Genomic DNA, 16,609 nt, shown 5'->3' on the forward strand with positions numbered 1-16,609 from the left:
AAATATGTGCGTTAAGATCATGAAAATGATTTTACACAGGTGGCCGATTTTTTACGTACAGGCCGGAATTACGTACATGACCAGTACAACTCAACAAAAACAATCCATACAAATAATACATGTACAATATATTTCATACTTAAGTTATATATACCTGTGTTAGAATGTAGCGGATGACATTTGTATACAGACTCTCATGATTAATTACTAATGTTTTTTTCTTGTATTTATAATAAAAATTTGAAAATAAAATCATTTTGTAAAAAAAGTGAGTTTTGTGATACAACAGCAGCAACAACAACAACAAACATTACTGCAACACTGCTAGGATTGTTTGTTTTTTTTTGGTTATAAAACTGCCTCAAAAGTCTAGAGAAATTTTAATACAGTTATGGAAGAAACAAAATCCTAGCTTATGACTGAGTTTTTACAATAGATCCAATCACCTTTATGTAACCTTTATGTAACCACGCTATCTATCTTTCAGGAATCGGATGTCGCTAAAAGAAAACCAAGCATTTTACCTGATCATCAACAACAAGAGCATATCATCAATGTCTGTCACACTAGCAGAGATATATCGAGATGACAAAGATGAAGACGGCTTTCTCTACATGACCTATGCATCACAGGAAATGTTTGGCTAAAATCGTTGTAGTTTTTACATCATGTACAGATTTATAATTATATCCCGTTGAATGTGCTATGTTTATGATATTGATGTCAAATGTGGTCATCATCATGTGTAAATATGGTCTGATATGTACTTACATGGTCACAGATGTGTTGTGACAAATTCTATTAGAACAATAATGTACGCGTCTGCATGGTTGCATGATATAAATGTACGTGGGGAGGGCACAAAATGGTAATGTGTCTCCGACTTTACGCTGTTCTATATAGCTATTTCCATTTCCTTTTCAGACTGAATGATTAAGACGATTATGTACCTAAGACACTAAACTGTTATACTTGACATTGATGTGTTTATGAGTGGGACATTTTTATTGAATATCATGTTAATCCTTAATTAGTTCAAACATGGTCAGCTAGCATCCTTGGGTAGTATGCTTACTAAGAATCCAAGGATCAAAGGTTTGATCCACGGAACAGGAACCTAACTTAGTCTTGAAATCCTTTCTTCGGCTATTTTCTGGCAACTTTTCATGCATTTGCACTCTCCAATTTAATAAACAAAGTGAATTAGTTCATGAATAAATTAGATGTTAGCTAAATATGAATTAAGATTTAATGCGGTATCAAAAGTCAATCATTAATTCATATGAGCACATTATATTGAGTATGAATTTAAATAAGATATTGGAGGAAAAATGATGTTGGTTGCTTGATTTATCATTGATTCTGTAAAGTCCATTATAATGTTTGATTGTTCTACATTTTATCTGTGCCTGGGATCTGAATTGTTTGCCTTGTGTGAGAAAATGTGGCAAGAAAGGTGTGGCTATGTGCATCACATCATTGATAGAGCACATAATTATGCCTTTAAGCCATTGATCATTATCCCCACGCTTGTTGAAAAGCGTGGGGATATTATGGTTATCTCCGCAGTCTGTCAGGTTGTCCGTCTGTCTGTCCGTCCGTCCTGGCCACTATCTCCTCCTACACTATTCACACTAGAACCTTGAAACTTACACACATGGTAGCTATGAGCATATGTGCGACCCTGCACTATTTGGAATTTTGATCTGACCCCTGGGTCAAAAGTTATGGGGGTTGGATCGGGCCGGATCAGATATTTTCACTCATTTTTAACCAGGTTTTTAACCAGGTTTTCCGAAGGAAAAAACTGGTTATTAGATTGGCGAATGCGGGCGGACTGGCTGGCTGGCGGGCTGGCGGGCGGGCGGAACAAGCTTGTCCGGGCCATAACTATGTTGTTCATTGTCAGATTTTAAAATCATTTGGCACATTTGTTCACCATCATTGGACGGTGTGTCGTGCGAAATAATTATGTCGATATCTCCAAGGTCAAGGTCACACTTTGAGTTCAAAGGTCAAAAATGGCCATAAATGAGCTTGTCCTGGCCATAACTATGTCATTCATTGTGAGATTTTAAAATCATTTGGCACATTTGTTCACCATCATGGGACGGTGTGTCGCACGAAAGAATCACGTCAATATCTCCAATGTCAAGGTCGCCACGACTAAAAATAGATTTAAAAAAAAAAAAACTTACAAAGGGGGTTAATTTTGTTTGTTCATTTCAAAAGTTCAGTTTGAGTTTTCTCCCTTTATCAGATTTTTTTTTCACAATGAAAACCTGGTTTTGTGACAATTTTGTCCCTAGTTTTAGGTTATTTTACTATAATTTCTTCATTTTTACACCGATTCACTTCAAATTGATATTGAACCTTTCTTATGACAATACGGTCAATCTCAGCTATGCATGGCCCCATTACCAGGCCTGGGGCACCCCGCCCACATAGGCCACGCCCACCCAAAATTGCCTTTTACTATAATTTTTTCATTTCTACACCGATTCACTTCAAAATGATACTGAACCTCTTTTATGACAATACAGTCAATCTCAACTATACATGGCCCCATTACAAACCCTGGGGTGCCCCGCCTACATAGGCCGCGCCCACCCAAAATTGCCTTTTACTATAATTTCTTCATTTCTACACCGATTTACTTCAAATTGATTCTGAACCTCTCTAATGACAATATGGTCAATCTCAACTATGTATGGCCCCATTACCAACCCTGGGGCGCCAAGCCCACGTAGGCCACGCACCACAAAATTGCAGTTTTACTATAATTTCTTCATCTCTACACCGATTCACTTTAAATTGATACTGAACTTCTATTATGACAATACGGTCATCTCAACTATGCATGGCCCCATTACCAACCCTGGGGCGCCCCTGGGTCAAACATGCGGCGTGGGGATACGCGTCGGCCTCTGCCGCGCCATTTCAAGTTCTTATTGTATGTGTGTATATGTAAAAAGTAGGGTGAGTTGAGCTCAATGCTCTACACAAACATGTGCATTAACCCTTTCCCACTCAGAAGCAAAGTGAAAATGGCTATATGCAAACAGCATAAAACCAGAACAGCCTGCGAGTAACTCGCAGTCTGTTCAGGTTTTATGCTGTTTGCTGCTCATCAGTTTCTAAGGGTTGGAAATGAAGCCTTTAAAACTTGAATCTAGTAAGAAAGGTCTTTAATTAAATTTTGCTTTTTAAGGGACTGCAAATGCGTCAAAATAGGTATCTAAGTGGTTAAGGGTTAACTCTTTCAGTGCTGGAACCGAATTTTGAAGGCCTTTGCAAACAGTTTGGATCCAGATGAGACGCCACAGAACGTGGCGTCTCATCAGGATCCAAACTGTTTGCTATTCTGATAGTATTCTTTGAAAAAAAATCGCAGAAAATGCTTATTTTACAAATTCAGCAGACAACATTTTAGCAGACAACAAATTTCCCAGCATGCAAACGGTTAATGGTGCATAAGAGACGCGCTCTGGGAAAATCAGGCTTAATACATGTTTGTAAACTAAAAGTATCCTTCCAGATTGGCTTGAGCATTTTGCACATGCTATTCAGGGACGACACTCTTCGCCTTTACTAAATTGTCTTTCAGATGAGACTTCTTTTTAAATGAAAAAGTCTATAAAGCAAAAAGTATTGTCCCATATTAACCTTTTGCGGAATGTAGAGGCATATCTTGGACAAGACTCCACACGCATGCATGAAGCCTGGTTGTTCCAGAAAAGGTTTATTTATAATTGCATGTTGTCCCTATCTTGACAAAGATGATAATAACAAATTACAATTGGCAGTCTCATAATTGTAATTGAATGTCTTGCATTAAAACTACAAACATATTTAAAATGTTGTCCAAAAAGGTGCATTTTATTTATAAAAGTTGTTAATATTTTGATAAAACAAAGATCATCTAAGGATTCTGTGACATTTCATAGTAAAATCATTGTTCTTCCAATGGGCATACAATATCTGTATTATCTTACTTTTAAAGCTTTTGCAATAAATTGAACTTAAAACACAACAGAAACTACTGCTTAGCTTTTTAAGAATAAAAGAAACACCTGCAAACAAATAATTTATAATTTATAAATATGAGAATCTGTATGTCTATATCAGGCACAAACTGTGTTTACAAGCATTGTTTCAAACATAAAACATGAACTTGAGAAATCATAGTGAAACTTGTGCCTTGTATCTGGTCAAATAGGGACTTTCTTTTGTCACCTTTTCGAGTTGATTGCTTTTTGTGATAAAAGATTGCTCAGTCTCTGTATTGATTGTAGTTGTCTCCCATTAGTTGTCTCCCATTAGTTGTCTCCCATTAGTTGTCTCCCATTAGTTGTCTCCCATTAGTTGTCTCCCATTAGTTAATAAATACTGAACAAACTTACGAGATTCCATGTTATGTTTGCATTTATGTAACTTGTCATATGATTATTAAGTAATGGGTAAGCTTTCATATGGTGAAACAGTATGCATATGTATGTATATCTACAACCAAGTGAATATTTTTTATAAGTTGATTTAATGATTTTTGAAAACTTGTTCTATTTTTAGAAACTTTTACTATTTTTCAGAAACTTGCTTTTGTTCCCTCACAGAAAATGAAGATTATTTGTATATGCATGTTCTTGTGTTGCTAACAAAGCTAACTATTATTTAGTTAGATAATACTTAAAATACTGTTATAAATTATAGGCTGTTGTTAAGGTTGATATTACACACTAGCTCAAGATTATGGGTGTTAACTTCATGAATTTTATTTTGTTTTTACTCATAGTCAGTACAATTTCATCGCCCATAAGATTTCATGTATTATCAATCACTTTCTTTATCTTTGTTTTGTTCATTTCCTTTATCATTACACTTTACGCAAATATTGTGCAATAGCAAAACTATTTTTTCCCAAATGTTCTTAAAGGGACTTGTTCACAGTTTGGAAAAATGACAATTAAAAATATGTCTGATTCAAAAACTCGAAATAACATGCTTGACTTAGAAAAATGTTAAAAAAATGCATGCTGGGAAATTTGTCGTCTGCTAAAATGTCGTCTGCTCAATTTCTAAAATTAGCATTTTCTTCGATTTTTTTCAAAGAATACTATCAGAATAGCAAACAGTTTGGATCCAGTCTCATCTGGATCCAAACTGTTTGCAAAGGCCTTTAAAATTCGGTTCCCGCACTGAAAGGGTTAAACAAATATGTGTTCACTCATTGATAATCATCAATGGAATTTTTTTTTTACAATTTAATATTTTGAATAGATAATTTTGCAAAAATCTGAATTACATTGTTTTCACTATGTTTCAAATTCAAAAGATGTATAAAATTCATGGTGTATTGGTGAAAGGTTTGCTTTTTCTTAAAGTCCCTGGTTTGATCCTCAGGACAGGAACCTTTTTTATTTGGTCTTTTTTTTAGTTTTTTTTTAGTTATTTGAAACTGTTCCAAAAAGTAACCTTTTGTATGGAAATTAATTTTATTTATATTTGTCAAAAAATACAAAAATCTGTGAACAATTCCCATTTAAAGAATAAACAATTTGTGTTATTTAAATGTATTTTAAATTGAATACTTCTATTTTCTCAATCTTGTATTTTGTAGGTTTAAATATTAATATGTGATCACACTTGCTTTGCATTCTGTCCTATCATTTTGTTTGGGGACTTTGTTTTGAGTTTGTTTTAATGTTACATGACTTTGGTCAGATGTCTGTGATAAGAATAAAATGAGCAGTGCTCTGTGAAAAAGGGGCTAAATGCATGTGCGTAAAGTATCGTCCCAGATTAGTCTGTGCAGGTTGCACAGGCTAATCAGGGATGACACTTTCCGCCTAAACTAGATTTTCGCTAAGAAGAGACTTTCTTTAAACAGAAAATATAATAAAATTGGGAAGTGTTGTTCCTGATTAGCCTGCGCAGACTTTACAGGCTAATTTGGGATGAAACTTTACACATAAGCATTTAACCCCCTTTTCACAGAGCATGGCACAAATATATTTGGAGAAGTTTTGGTATACACAATGTTCAACTGTATGTTTAGTAGTTGAATAAAGGTTGTAATTAACTGCATTTAGTAATTATAAATCAGTAGAGCAATTGTTGTATGTGTTAAGTATTGCTTCTGTGTGAAATGTGATATCATTATATTGATGCAAATGGATATTCATAAAAAATGTGCAAAAACTTGTGAAATGTCATAGATTATTTGTATATTTTGTCTGCATTATAAAAAAAATATTATGGACCAACGTTTTTGTTGTTGCTTTAGTTATGGTTAATCATTTGATCCTGATTCTGAATAGTTAAGGTGATGTGAGTTGTAATGTTATTACACAAACGCACGCAGCACACGTGCACACACACACACACACACACACACACACACACACACACACACACACACACACACACACACACACACACACACACACACACACACACACACACACACACACACACACACACACACACACACACACACACACACACACACACACACACACACACACACACACACACACACACACACACACACACACACACACACACACACACACACACACACACACACACACACACACACACACACACACACACACACACACACACACACACACACACACACACACACACACACACACCACACACACACACACACACACACACACACACACACACACACACACACACACACACAGACACATGTGTATGGGTATCAATCCTTTACATTTGGGAAGAACCTGATGTTTGTTATTACAAAACTTGAAAATAACAAATGTCATGGAAAAGAGTTGGATTGTTTCTATGCAAAATTATAAGAATATACAGTATATGCTTGTACAAATGCATGTGTCTTTATAGGGCTACGAGATGTATTCAATTTGGTCTGTTAGGGACATGTTGGTTCAGAACCTTGTGAGTTTAACATTATTGTATAGTTCATCACATCTATGAGCGAAGATCTATCTTCTATTTTTTATCCAGTTTGACATTTACATAGAAATTCTTCCTACATCGCCTAATTTATTATCCGGAAAATAGCCTTATTGAGTACATTTGACTGGGTTCTGGTGTGAGAGTTTTCGCCTGTTGGTGTTAAAAAAAGTAATTGCACAAACGGAAAGGATTTGAGGTGGAATATATTCGCGGTCCTCTTAAACATGATACATGTGAAAGATAAAGAAGCCCTATTGTCATCGCATGTGCGACTGAACTCGCCCATGGGAAATCAGCATGGCATTAAGAAGTATCTCTTTATTACTGCCCTTTGTCAGCTTTTGAACAATAACTGTGGAAGTTTTGTAATGGCGAGAAAAAACTCAACTTCTCAATTATCGGTTGATGTACGACGGTATGCCACTGTCACAAAAAAGCTATATAAGTTGGTTGTATATGTAAGTTCTGGAACACAGTCCGCCTACATGTAATTTTTTGTATAAAAGAAGGTGTCTTCAAACGAAAATTCAGTGTACTGCGGACTTCACAGGCTTATATGGGACGCCCCTTGACGCACTCGCTTTAGGCCCAGTTTTCCTATAACCAAGAACATATAATGCCACTCTATGCAGAGAGGTTATCAAGTTACATACGTTGGTCACTGAATGATGGCTAATCTAAAGGCAAAGCCGGCGCTGGACCAGAGAAATTCAATTTACATTGTATAAAAACTCTTTCAGGTCACTCAGGTTTCCCCGAAATCTAAGGAGAAATATACATGGATACAAATAGTTCGAAACAAAAGATGTAAATCTGTATTTTTGAAACATTTTTTTTGTAATTGGATTATTTAAGGAGTTTGAAATAGCAAAGATTTACCAATACAAAAATAGTTAATTGATCCCCGCAGATAGTTACTTATCATCGGTATGTTCAACGCTACAAACGCCACTATGAGTTTTTATTAATGAAATCTCACGCAAATTCGTCGAGCAAGGAAGGCACACAATGATTTTACATGTATTTTAATCCATAAAAAACTGCCACATAAAACATTTGCATATGCATACTATGACGAGTTTCGCTCGCTTTATGAACACAAAATGCATTTCATCGAGCAACGTAATAATAGTTGACATACATTTTTCAACATATAATTGTACATTTCTAAATCCTGTGAAGCGACTATAGATGTTATCCGACAATTTCGTCTGACCATTCCTTCAATTAGCGGATCGAGGAGATAGGTCACTATTACCTGTTGTTAATGGGTCGTTATAGGCTTACATCTTGTTGTTCAGAATATTTTACGGACATTGGAAATGTTTTGATAGAGTTTAATCAACAAAATACGTCGCAATTAAAACTGAAAAAGAATTGTGTTCGTTATTGTGTTAAATCGACTATGCGACAAAGGTAAGGTTACTGAGCTCATTAACAGAACACAGACAAAACCCTTTTGTGACCAAACTTGCAACAGACTGTTCCGCTTCAGTCACAGTAAGTGGGTCATTCAATACGACGATTTTATTAACCCATTTATGCCTAGTGGACTCTCCCATCCTTCTAAATTGGATGAATTTATTTCCAAAATTAGGGATGTTAAGTACACTTATTTCTATATTAGAATATTTCTTACAGAAATTCCTTTAAGCAAACAGCGCAGACCCTGATGAGACGCCGCATCATGCGGCGTCTCATCTGAGTCTACGCTGTTTGCCAAGGCCTTTTTACTAGACGCTAGGCATAAATAGGTTAAGGAATCCCATAACTAAGGTATTATGGCAACCAATCTTTATATGACCACATTACAAGGCGGAACGATATACTTTCATGAACATGAAGACTTTGCGAATTAAATTACAAATTTCGTCTTTGCAGTAAGATGAAGATACTCTCACTTTTACAATCGTGATGAGCAAATTTTTAATAAATTCACATATGACATTATATTTGAGAAAAAACGAATGATCACATCTGAGGCCCTTTGGGGAACAAAATTGATATCGATTTATTCTTCAATGTCACACTTGCTTTTCAGACTGAATGTGAACAGCACTATTAAATTTATACAAATGGCAGAGTTGATTTCATGTTTTATATACTCACCCCAAGGAAACCCGATACCTTGTGATCAGCGTAATACCAATCGAACAGCTTTGTGAATTTTAGCGTGAACTTACATAGGGTAAGTAGTGGAAAAAAAAATTCAAAGTCCAATTTCAAACAACTGTGTATTAACATTGATTACAAAGGTATTTGCCTACATGTAGAAAAAAATCCTGACAAATTTTCTTAATTAAATTTTCTCTGAAAAGTAAAGAAAATTATTCGCTAAAGACTAAGACCTTAAGATTAGAAGGCACATCATTAACAAGCTTTACCATATACATGACTTTTATCTCCTATATCTATAAAGCATGACGAAAAAACAAGAACATAAATAATTGTTTTCAAAAGAAATATTGCATATGTCAATCTGTTTGAATAGGTTCCTTCATTACCACACAGCTGACAAAGTCTGTCTTCATGTCTTTTAACCCTTTCAGTGCGGGAACCGAATTTTAAAGGCCTTTGCAAACAGTTTGGATCCAGAAGAGACGCCACAGAACGTGGCGTCTTATCAGGATCCAAACTGTTTGCTATTCTGATAGTATTATTTGAAAACAAATCGAAGAAAATGCTAATTTTAGAAATTCAGCAGACGACATTTTAGCAGACGACAAATTTCCCAGCATGCAAAGGGTTAAGAATGTTAGCTACTGGACCCATTCGTATAGATGGCTGTACATCTGAACGGTGTATTTAAACTTTAATCCTGTATTAAACGTCTGACATACATGTATGTCAGTGTTAGATGTGTTATGTGTAATTATTAATAATAATGGTAATAGTAATAACAACAAAAGACTTGAATTTTGAAATTTAAACTAACCGTGGCCAAATTCGTTAAAAGGAGAGTAACAAGTCAGCTGATTGAAATTAAAAGGTTAAAATTTGTTTGATAGACAATTTCCTTCCATGGCCAGTCTGTGCCGATTTTTATATTACTTAAATACGCTAAACATTTAAATCACAGAAAACATTAGGCAATAATAACAAAATTAAGCGCAAGTTTAGCGACGCCATTTCAAATGAGTTTTTCTCATTATGACGCTTGCCGAATTAGTCCCAAAAGTCTCAGAACACGTCACGATTAAATAATTATACATACAACCCCCACATACACTTATTAAAACATCATTCTATGTACCTAACTAATTAATTTATGTGACAAAGTAGTCTAGTCTTTCTTTATATTTTCCAACATAGTGTTGGTAAAAATAAAATAAAACTGGAGCATGTTGAAAAGGCACTATTGATAATATATAAGGCATTAAAAGTACATTCGTATGCAAATGTGCCCACATACACTTACTATAGGCCTCTATAAAGCAAATACATCATTGATGGGTGATAAGTTGGTTCCTTTTTCCTAGTTCCTTATTCCTTATTCACGTGTAGCATATTTGTAATAGGGTTTTAAAGAACAATAATGCAAACATTTCTGAAGTAAAACAAAACAAAATAACTCGAATACATTTAATTTATGCATAACGTTACATATTCATGTTTCTTCTACAGGCTTGCACTGGATTTCTTGTTTAAACAGAACCGAATTTTTTTAAATTTGAATACTAACTTCACATCAACAAATCCTAAAGCATACACTATTATTTTACATGTATCAGTGTAGTTTTTTTTATCACATACACTGAATGTGATAAAAAAAAATCAAACTTGTACATTTAAATATGTTTTTATTTATAACCCAGTCCTTATTCGAGGCTAAATAAGGAAAAAGGAACCAGTTCCTTATTCCTTATTCAAGCCGAATAAGGAATTGGCTTTATTACTTAAACATCAATGAATTGATCCAAAATTAACCACATATAAATGAACATATTATTTATATATTAGTTTTATATGTAAAATTCTAATTGCAATACATTTCTACTAAGTTTTAAGTGATGATTATACAGTTCCTTATTCCGTGTGAATAAGGAATTAGGAACTGGTTCCTTATTCCTTATTCAAATTTAATAAGGAGCTGGAATGTTCTTTCTATAAATTATAAGTAGAAATGAACAAACGAGACGAATAAATAAACGGAAGTTATTGTAAATGTGTGTCGGGTGTAACAAATATTAATTGCAGTTCATTTCTACTTTTATGTATTTAATAATAACATAGTTCCTTATTCGGTTTGAATAAGGAAAAAGAAACTGGTTCCTTATTCCTTATTCAAATCGAATAAGGAACTGGAATTTTCATACTAAACAAATCATTAAAATGAACCAAAGGGACCAAAAAATCAATGAAAATCGTTGTAAATGTAGGTTGGGTATCCAAAACCATTAATTGCAGCACATCTCTATTAAGTTTCATTTAATGATAACATAGTTCCTTATTCGGATTAAAAAAAGAATAAGGAACTGGTTCATTATTCCTTATTCAAATCGAATAAGGAACTGGTATTTTCCTACTAAACAAACTATTTAAATGAACCAATGAGACCAATAAATCAATGAAAATAATTTTTAATGTAGGTTGGGTATAAAAAAACATTATTTCCAGTACATCTCCAATAAGTTTTATTTAATGATAACATAGTTCCTTATTCGCATTGAAAAAGGAATAAGGAACTGGTTGACGCATTGAAATCGCTTTGCATTCTTAATCATATCCCCTTGTAACTGTTTAGGTATAAGAACGGAATGGGAAAGCTAAATTATGAGTGGTATTCAGCTATCGGAAAGTCTTTTTTAGAACTAAGGGTAAGAAAAAACTTCAAGAACTGTATCAGACATATAAATTTAAACAATCACACATTAACAATAGCAAACAATAACGAATATATAGCTGTGCTATTCTAGAATGATCCGAATTTAAAGTATCCGAAAATATGGCCTCTGAATAAGGAATTGGCGTAAAGTTAGTTCTTTATTCGGAAGCCTGTATTTCGGACAATCACTTTCGGATATGTTATATTTAAGATGTAGTGTGGGTTATTTAAGTATGATTATGTTATATGGACTTATTCTGTCAGATTTCTTTTTATATTCTATGTCACCATACACGCTGAAAACAAGTATTATGAAGAGCATAATTAAAAAATGGTATTGCCTTTCTCAAACATAAATTAAAATTCTAAATTTACAATGATTTTCATTAAAATATTGGTCTCTTTGGTTCATTTTAATAGTTTGTTTAGTATGAAAAAGCCAGTTCCGTATTCGATTTGAATCAGGAATAAGGAACCAGTTCCTTGTTCCTTTTTCGCACTGAATAAGGAACTGTGTTTTTATTAAATAATACTAGGTAGAAACATATTGCATTATTTTTTTTAAAACTTCGAACCTACATAAACCATGATTTTCATCGACATTTAATATTATATGGTTAATTTCAATTTATGTTTGAGTATGGCAATACCATTCCCTTATTATCGTCTTCATAATACTTGTTTTCAGCGTGTATCGTCACCTAGAATATAATAAAAAATCTGACAGAATACGTCCATATAACATATTCAAGCTTAAATAACCCACACACCTTCTAAAATATAACTTACCCGAAAGTTATCGTCCGAAATACAGGCTTCCGAATAAGGAACTAACTTTACGCCCAATTCCTTATTCAGAGGCCATAATTTCGGATACTTTAATTCGGATCATTTTAGAATAGCACAGCGTTATATTCGTTATTATTGGCATGTATTGTGTAAGATTTGTTACTTATATCTATGATACATTTCCCGAAGTCTTATCTTCTCCTGAACTTTGGTACAGACTATATAATAGCTGAAAACTAAACATGTTTTAGATATCTTGTTCCGTTTTTATACGAAAACTGATACGAAGGGATATGATTAAGAATGCAAAATGATTTCAACGCGTCTCCATAAAAGAAAGACTGCACCGGAAGCAGCGGTATAAGTGCCTTCATAAGACTGAAAAGTTTTATCGAAATGCCTCAATATTTTATTTTATTTTATAATTGAAACGGAAAAAGCGCGCATCCTAGCTGTAAAAGTGTGATTTTTTCTGATTTATTTTTCTTGCGAATACGCGTTTTTTCGCTCATGCAGACCGACGGTATATTCGGCGACTTTCAGCCTCGGCACAAGACGAATGCCAATGTTCCGGACAGAGTTGTCTTCAGTGCGACGTCACTGATGTCACAATAATGCGAGACTGAACCGGAAGCAGCGGCCACGGTGCCTCTAATAGACTGGAAAGTTTCATCGAAATTCCTCTGTATTTCGTTGTTGCTGTTGTTGTTGTTTTTTCAATCAAAAACCAAAATTTACATAGCTATAATTGGGTGGTTTTATTTCAATAGATTTTCTATCTCCGAAAGCGCGTTTCCTCGCTCTAGAATGCTTACGTTACATCCGGCCACCTTCAACATAGGCGCACGATTAAAAGTCGTGAGAACCGACACAAAGTCACTGTTCTGGGTGGTTATAAGTGATATCTTTAGATATTGCAACTGGGTACGCTTTCTTTATTCAGCCGCGAAAACGGCACTAGATTATCATTACACAAGAATACAACAAAGAAATGTACTGTAATAAATACATATTTTTTATTCCCAACCTCCATATACAGTGATTTTCCTTGATGTATGCGTCTCTAAATTCATTTTATTTTATTTGTTAAGTAAGAAAATACCAGTTCCTTATTCCATTTGAATAAGGAATAAGGAACCAGTTCCTTATTCCTTATTCAAATCGAATAAGTAACTATGTTATAATTAAATACAACAAAGTAAAAATGCACTGCAATTAATATTTTTATAACCGTCCAACATATTCAATAATTTTTGTTGAGTTATTCGTCTCGTTGGTTCATTTTGATTGATAATTTATAGAAAGAACATTCCAGTTCCTTATTCGATTTGAAAAAGGAATAAGGAACCAGTTCCTTATTCCTTATTCAAACTGAATAAGGAACTGGATAATCCTTTCTTAAAACTTAGTAGAAATGTATTGTAATTATAATTTTACATATACAACCAATATATAAATAATATATTCATTTAAATGTGGTTAATATTGGATCAATTCCATTGATGTTTAAGTAAGAAAATGGCAGTTCCTTATTTGATTTGAATAAGGAATAAGGTACCAGTTCCTTATTCATTTTTCAATCCGAATAAGGAACAAGGTTATCATTAAATGAAACATAGAAGAGATGTACTGCAATTAATGTTTTTGATACCCAACCTGAATTTACAATGATTTTCATTGATTTATTGGTCTCTCTTTCGTTCATTTTAATAGTTTGTTTAATATCAAAAAGCCAGTTCCTTATTCGATTTGAATAAGGAATAAGGAACAAGTTCCTTATTCATTATTCGCACTAAATAAAAACTGTGTTATCATTAAATAATACTAGGTATAAATATATTGCAATACATATTTTTAACTTCGAACCTACAAAAACCATAATTTTCATAGACATTTTATATTATTTGGTTAATTTTAATTTATGTTTGAGAAAGGCAATACCATTTTCTAATTATCCTCTTCAGCGTGTATAGTGACATAGAATATGTAAAGAAATGTGTATAAAGAATACGACCATATATCATATTCATGCTTAAATAACCCACACTACATTTTAAATATAACGTATCCGAAAGTGATTGTCCGAAATACAGGCTCCCGAATAAGGAACTAACTTTACGCCAATTCTTTATTCAGAGGCCATAATTTCGGATATTTAAATTCGGATCATTCTAGAATAGCACAGCAATATATTCGTAATAATTGGCTTTTTAATGTATGAATTTTTTTAAATTGATATGTCTGATACAGTTCTTGAAGTTTTTTCTGACCCTAACTTCTAGAGAAGACTTTCCGATAGCTGAATACCAATCATGATTTAGCTATCCCATTCCGTACTTATACCTAAAAGTTACCAGACTATATGATTAAGGATACAAAGCGATTTCAATGCGTCAACCAGTTCATTATTTCTTTTTCAATATGAATAAGGAACTATGTTATCATTACATGAAACTTATTAGAGATGTACTGCAAATAATGTTTTTTATACCCAACCTACATTAAAAATGATTTTCATTGATTTATTGGTCTCTTTGGTTCATTTCAAGAGTTTGTTTAGCAGGAACCAGTTTCTTATTTCTTATTCAAACCGAATAAGGAACTATGTTTTTATTAAATAAAACAAAGTAGAAATGTACTGCAATTAATATTTGTTACACACGACACACATTTACAATAATTTTCGTTGAGTTATTTGTTTCGTTGGTTCGTTTTGACTTATAAGTTATAGAAAGAAAATTCCAGTTCCTTATTCGATTTGAATAAGGAATAAGGAACCAGTTCCTTATTCCTTAGTCACACTGAATAAGGAACTGGATAAACATCACTTAAAACTTAGTAGAAATGTATTGCAATTAGAATTTTACATAAACAACCAATATATAAATAATATGTTCATTTATATTGGTTAATTTTTGATCAATTTCATTGATGTTTAAGAAAAAAAGCCAGTTCTTTATTCGGCATGAATAAGGAATAAGAAACTGGTTCCTTTGTCCTTATTCCGCCTCGAATAAGGAACTGTATTATAAATAAAAACAAACATGTTTAAATGTACAAGTTTGATTTTTTTATCACATATGTAAAATAATAGTATATGTTTTTGGTTTTGTTGATGTGGAGTTAGTATTCGAATTAGAAAATGTCGGTTCGGTTTAAAGGGACTGTCAACCACGACGATGAAGGAAAGAAAAGTTGTAAAATATCGTATTTTTTTTTACAATTATTAGTTTATATTGATTAAAATATCACGACTGGTATATTACATTGATTGAAAAAAGTTATTAAGTTTTCATATTTTCAGTATATTTGGTAATACATTTTACTGGGTATGTCTACCAGGTAACTACCAGTTAACTATGAATAACGAAAGTTGATTGATCCTCATCGACAGGTGGTAAACCCAGAAATGCACACTTTGCATGCGTAGTGAATTATATATATTTTATATAAAAAATTATCAATCTTCTTGCGTAATTTATAGCGTGTAAATCGTGTTGTCACCTATTTTCGCGATGTACTTTCGATTTCACATCGCGAAATGTTATTACCGAATCTACTGAAAATATGAACTTTTTTCAAGTAATTTAATATACCAGTCGTTGTATTTTAATCAATTTATACTAACAATTGTAAAAAATACCTGTATTTTATAACTTTTCTATTACAGTCCCGTTAAACAAGAAATCCTATGCAAGCGCGAAGAAGAAACATGAATATTTAACGTAATACATGAAGTAAATGTATTCGAGTTATTTTGTTTTGATTTACGTTTGAAACGTTTGCTTTTTTGTTCTTTAAAACCCTATAACAAATATGTTACGCGTGAATAAGAATAAGGAAAGTTCCATATTCCTTATTCGAATAAGAGATAAGGAACTAGGAAAAAGGAACCAACTTATCACCCATAAGAAATTGCAACACATGGCTGGAAATTAGGTTTTTTGTCACAAAAAAGAATGATAAAGTTGCTGCTCACATAAGGTTTCCTATTCTACTCCAGATGGTATCCATGTTTTCCCCACATGGTTATTTAAAACGCAA

At 33.3% G+C, this 16,609-nt stretch overlaps 1 protein-coding gene across 1 annotated transcript in view; it reads left to right on the forward strand.

Annotated features, from left to right (window-relative positions):
• Nucleotides 1–6,259, forward strand: part of LOC127873048 (microtubule-associated proteins 1A/1B light chain 3C-like) — a 29,415-nt gene extending 23,156 nt beyond the window's left edge. The window contains exon 4 of the mRNA XM_052416613.1: nt 488–6,259. Within this exon, the coding sequence (XP_052272573.1) occupies nt 488–647 (160 nt within the window). The 3' untranslated portion in view covers nt 648–6,259. The remainder of the gene's footprint in view (nt 1–487) is intronic.
• The last annotated feature ends 10,350 nt before the right edge of the window (nt 6,260–16,609 follow it).

The sequence above is a fragment of the Dreissena polymorpha genome, chromosome 3 (genome assembly GCF_020536995.1).
Source record: "Dreissena polymorpha isolate Duluth1 chromosome 3, UMN_Dpol_1.0, whole genome shotgun sequence".
NCBI lineage: Eukaryota > Metazoa > Mollusca > Bivalvia > Myida > Dreissenidae > Dreissena > Dreissena polymorpha.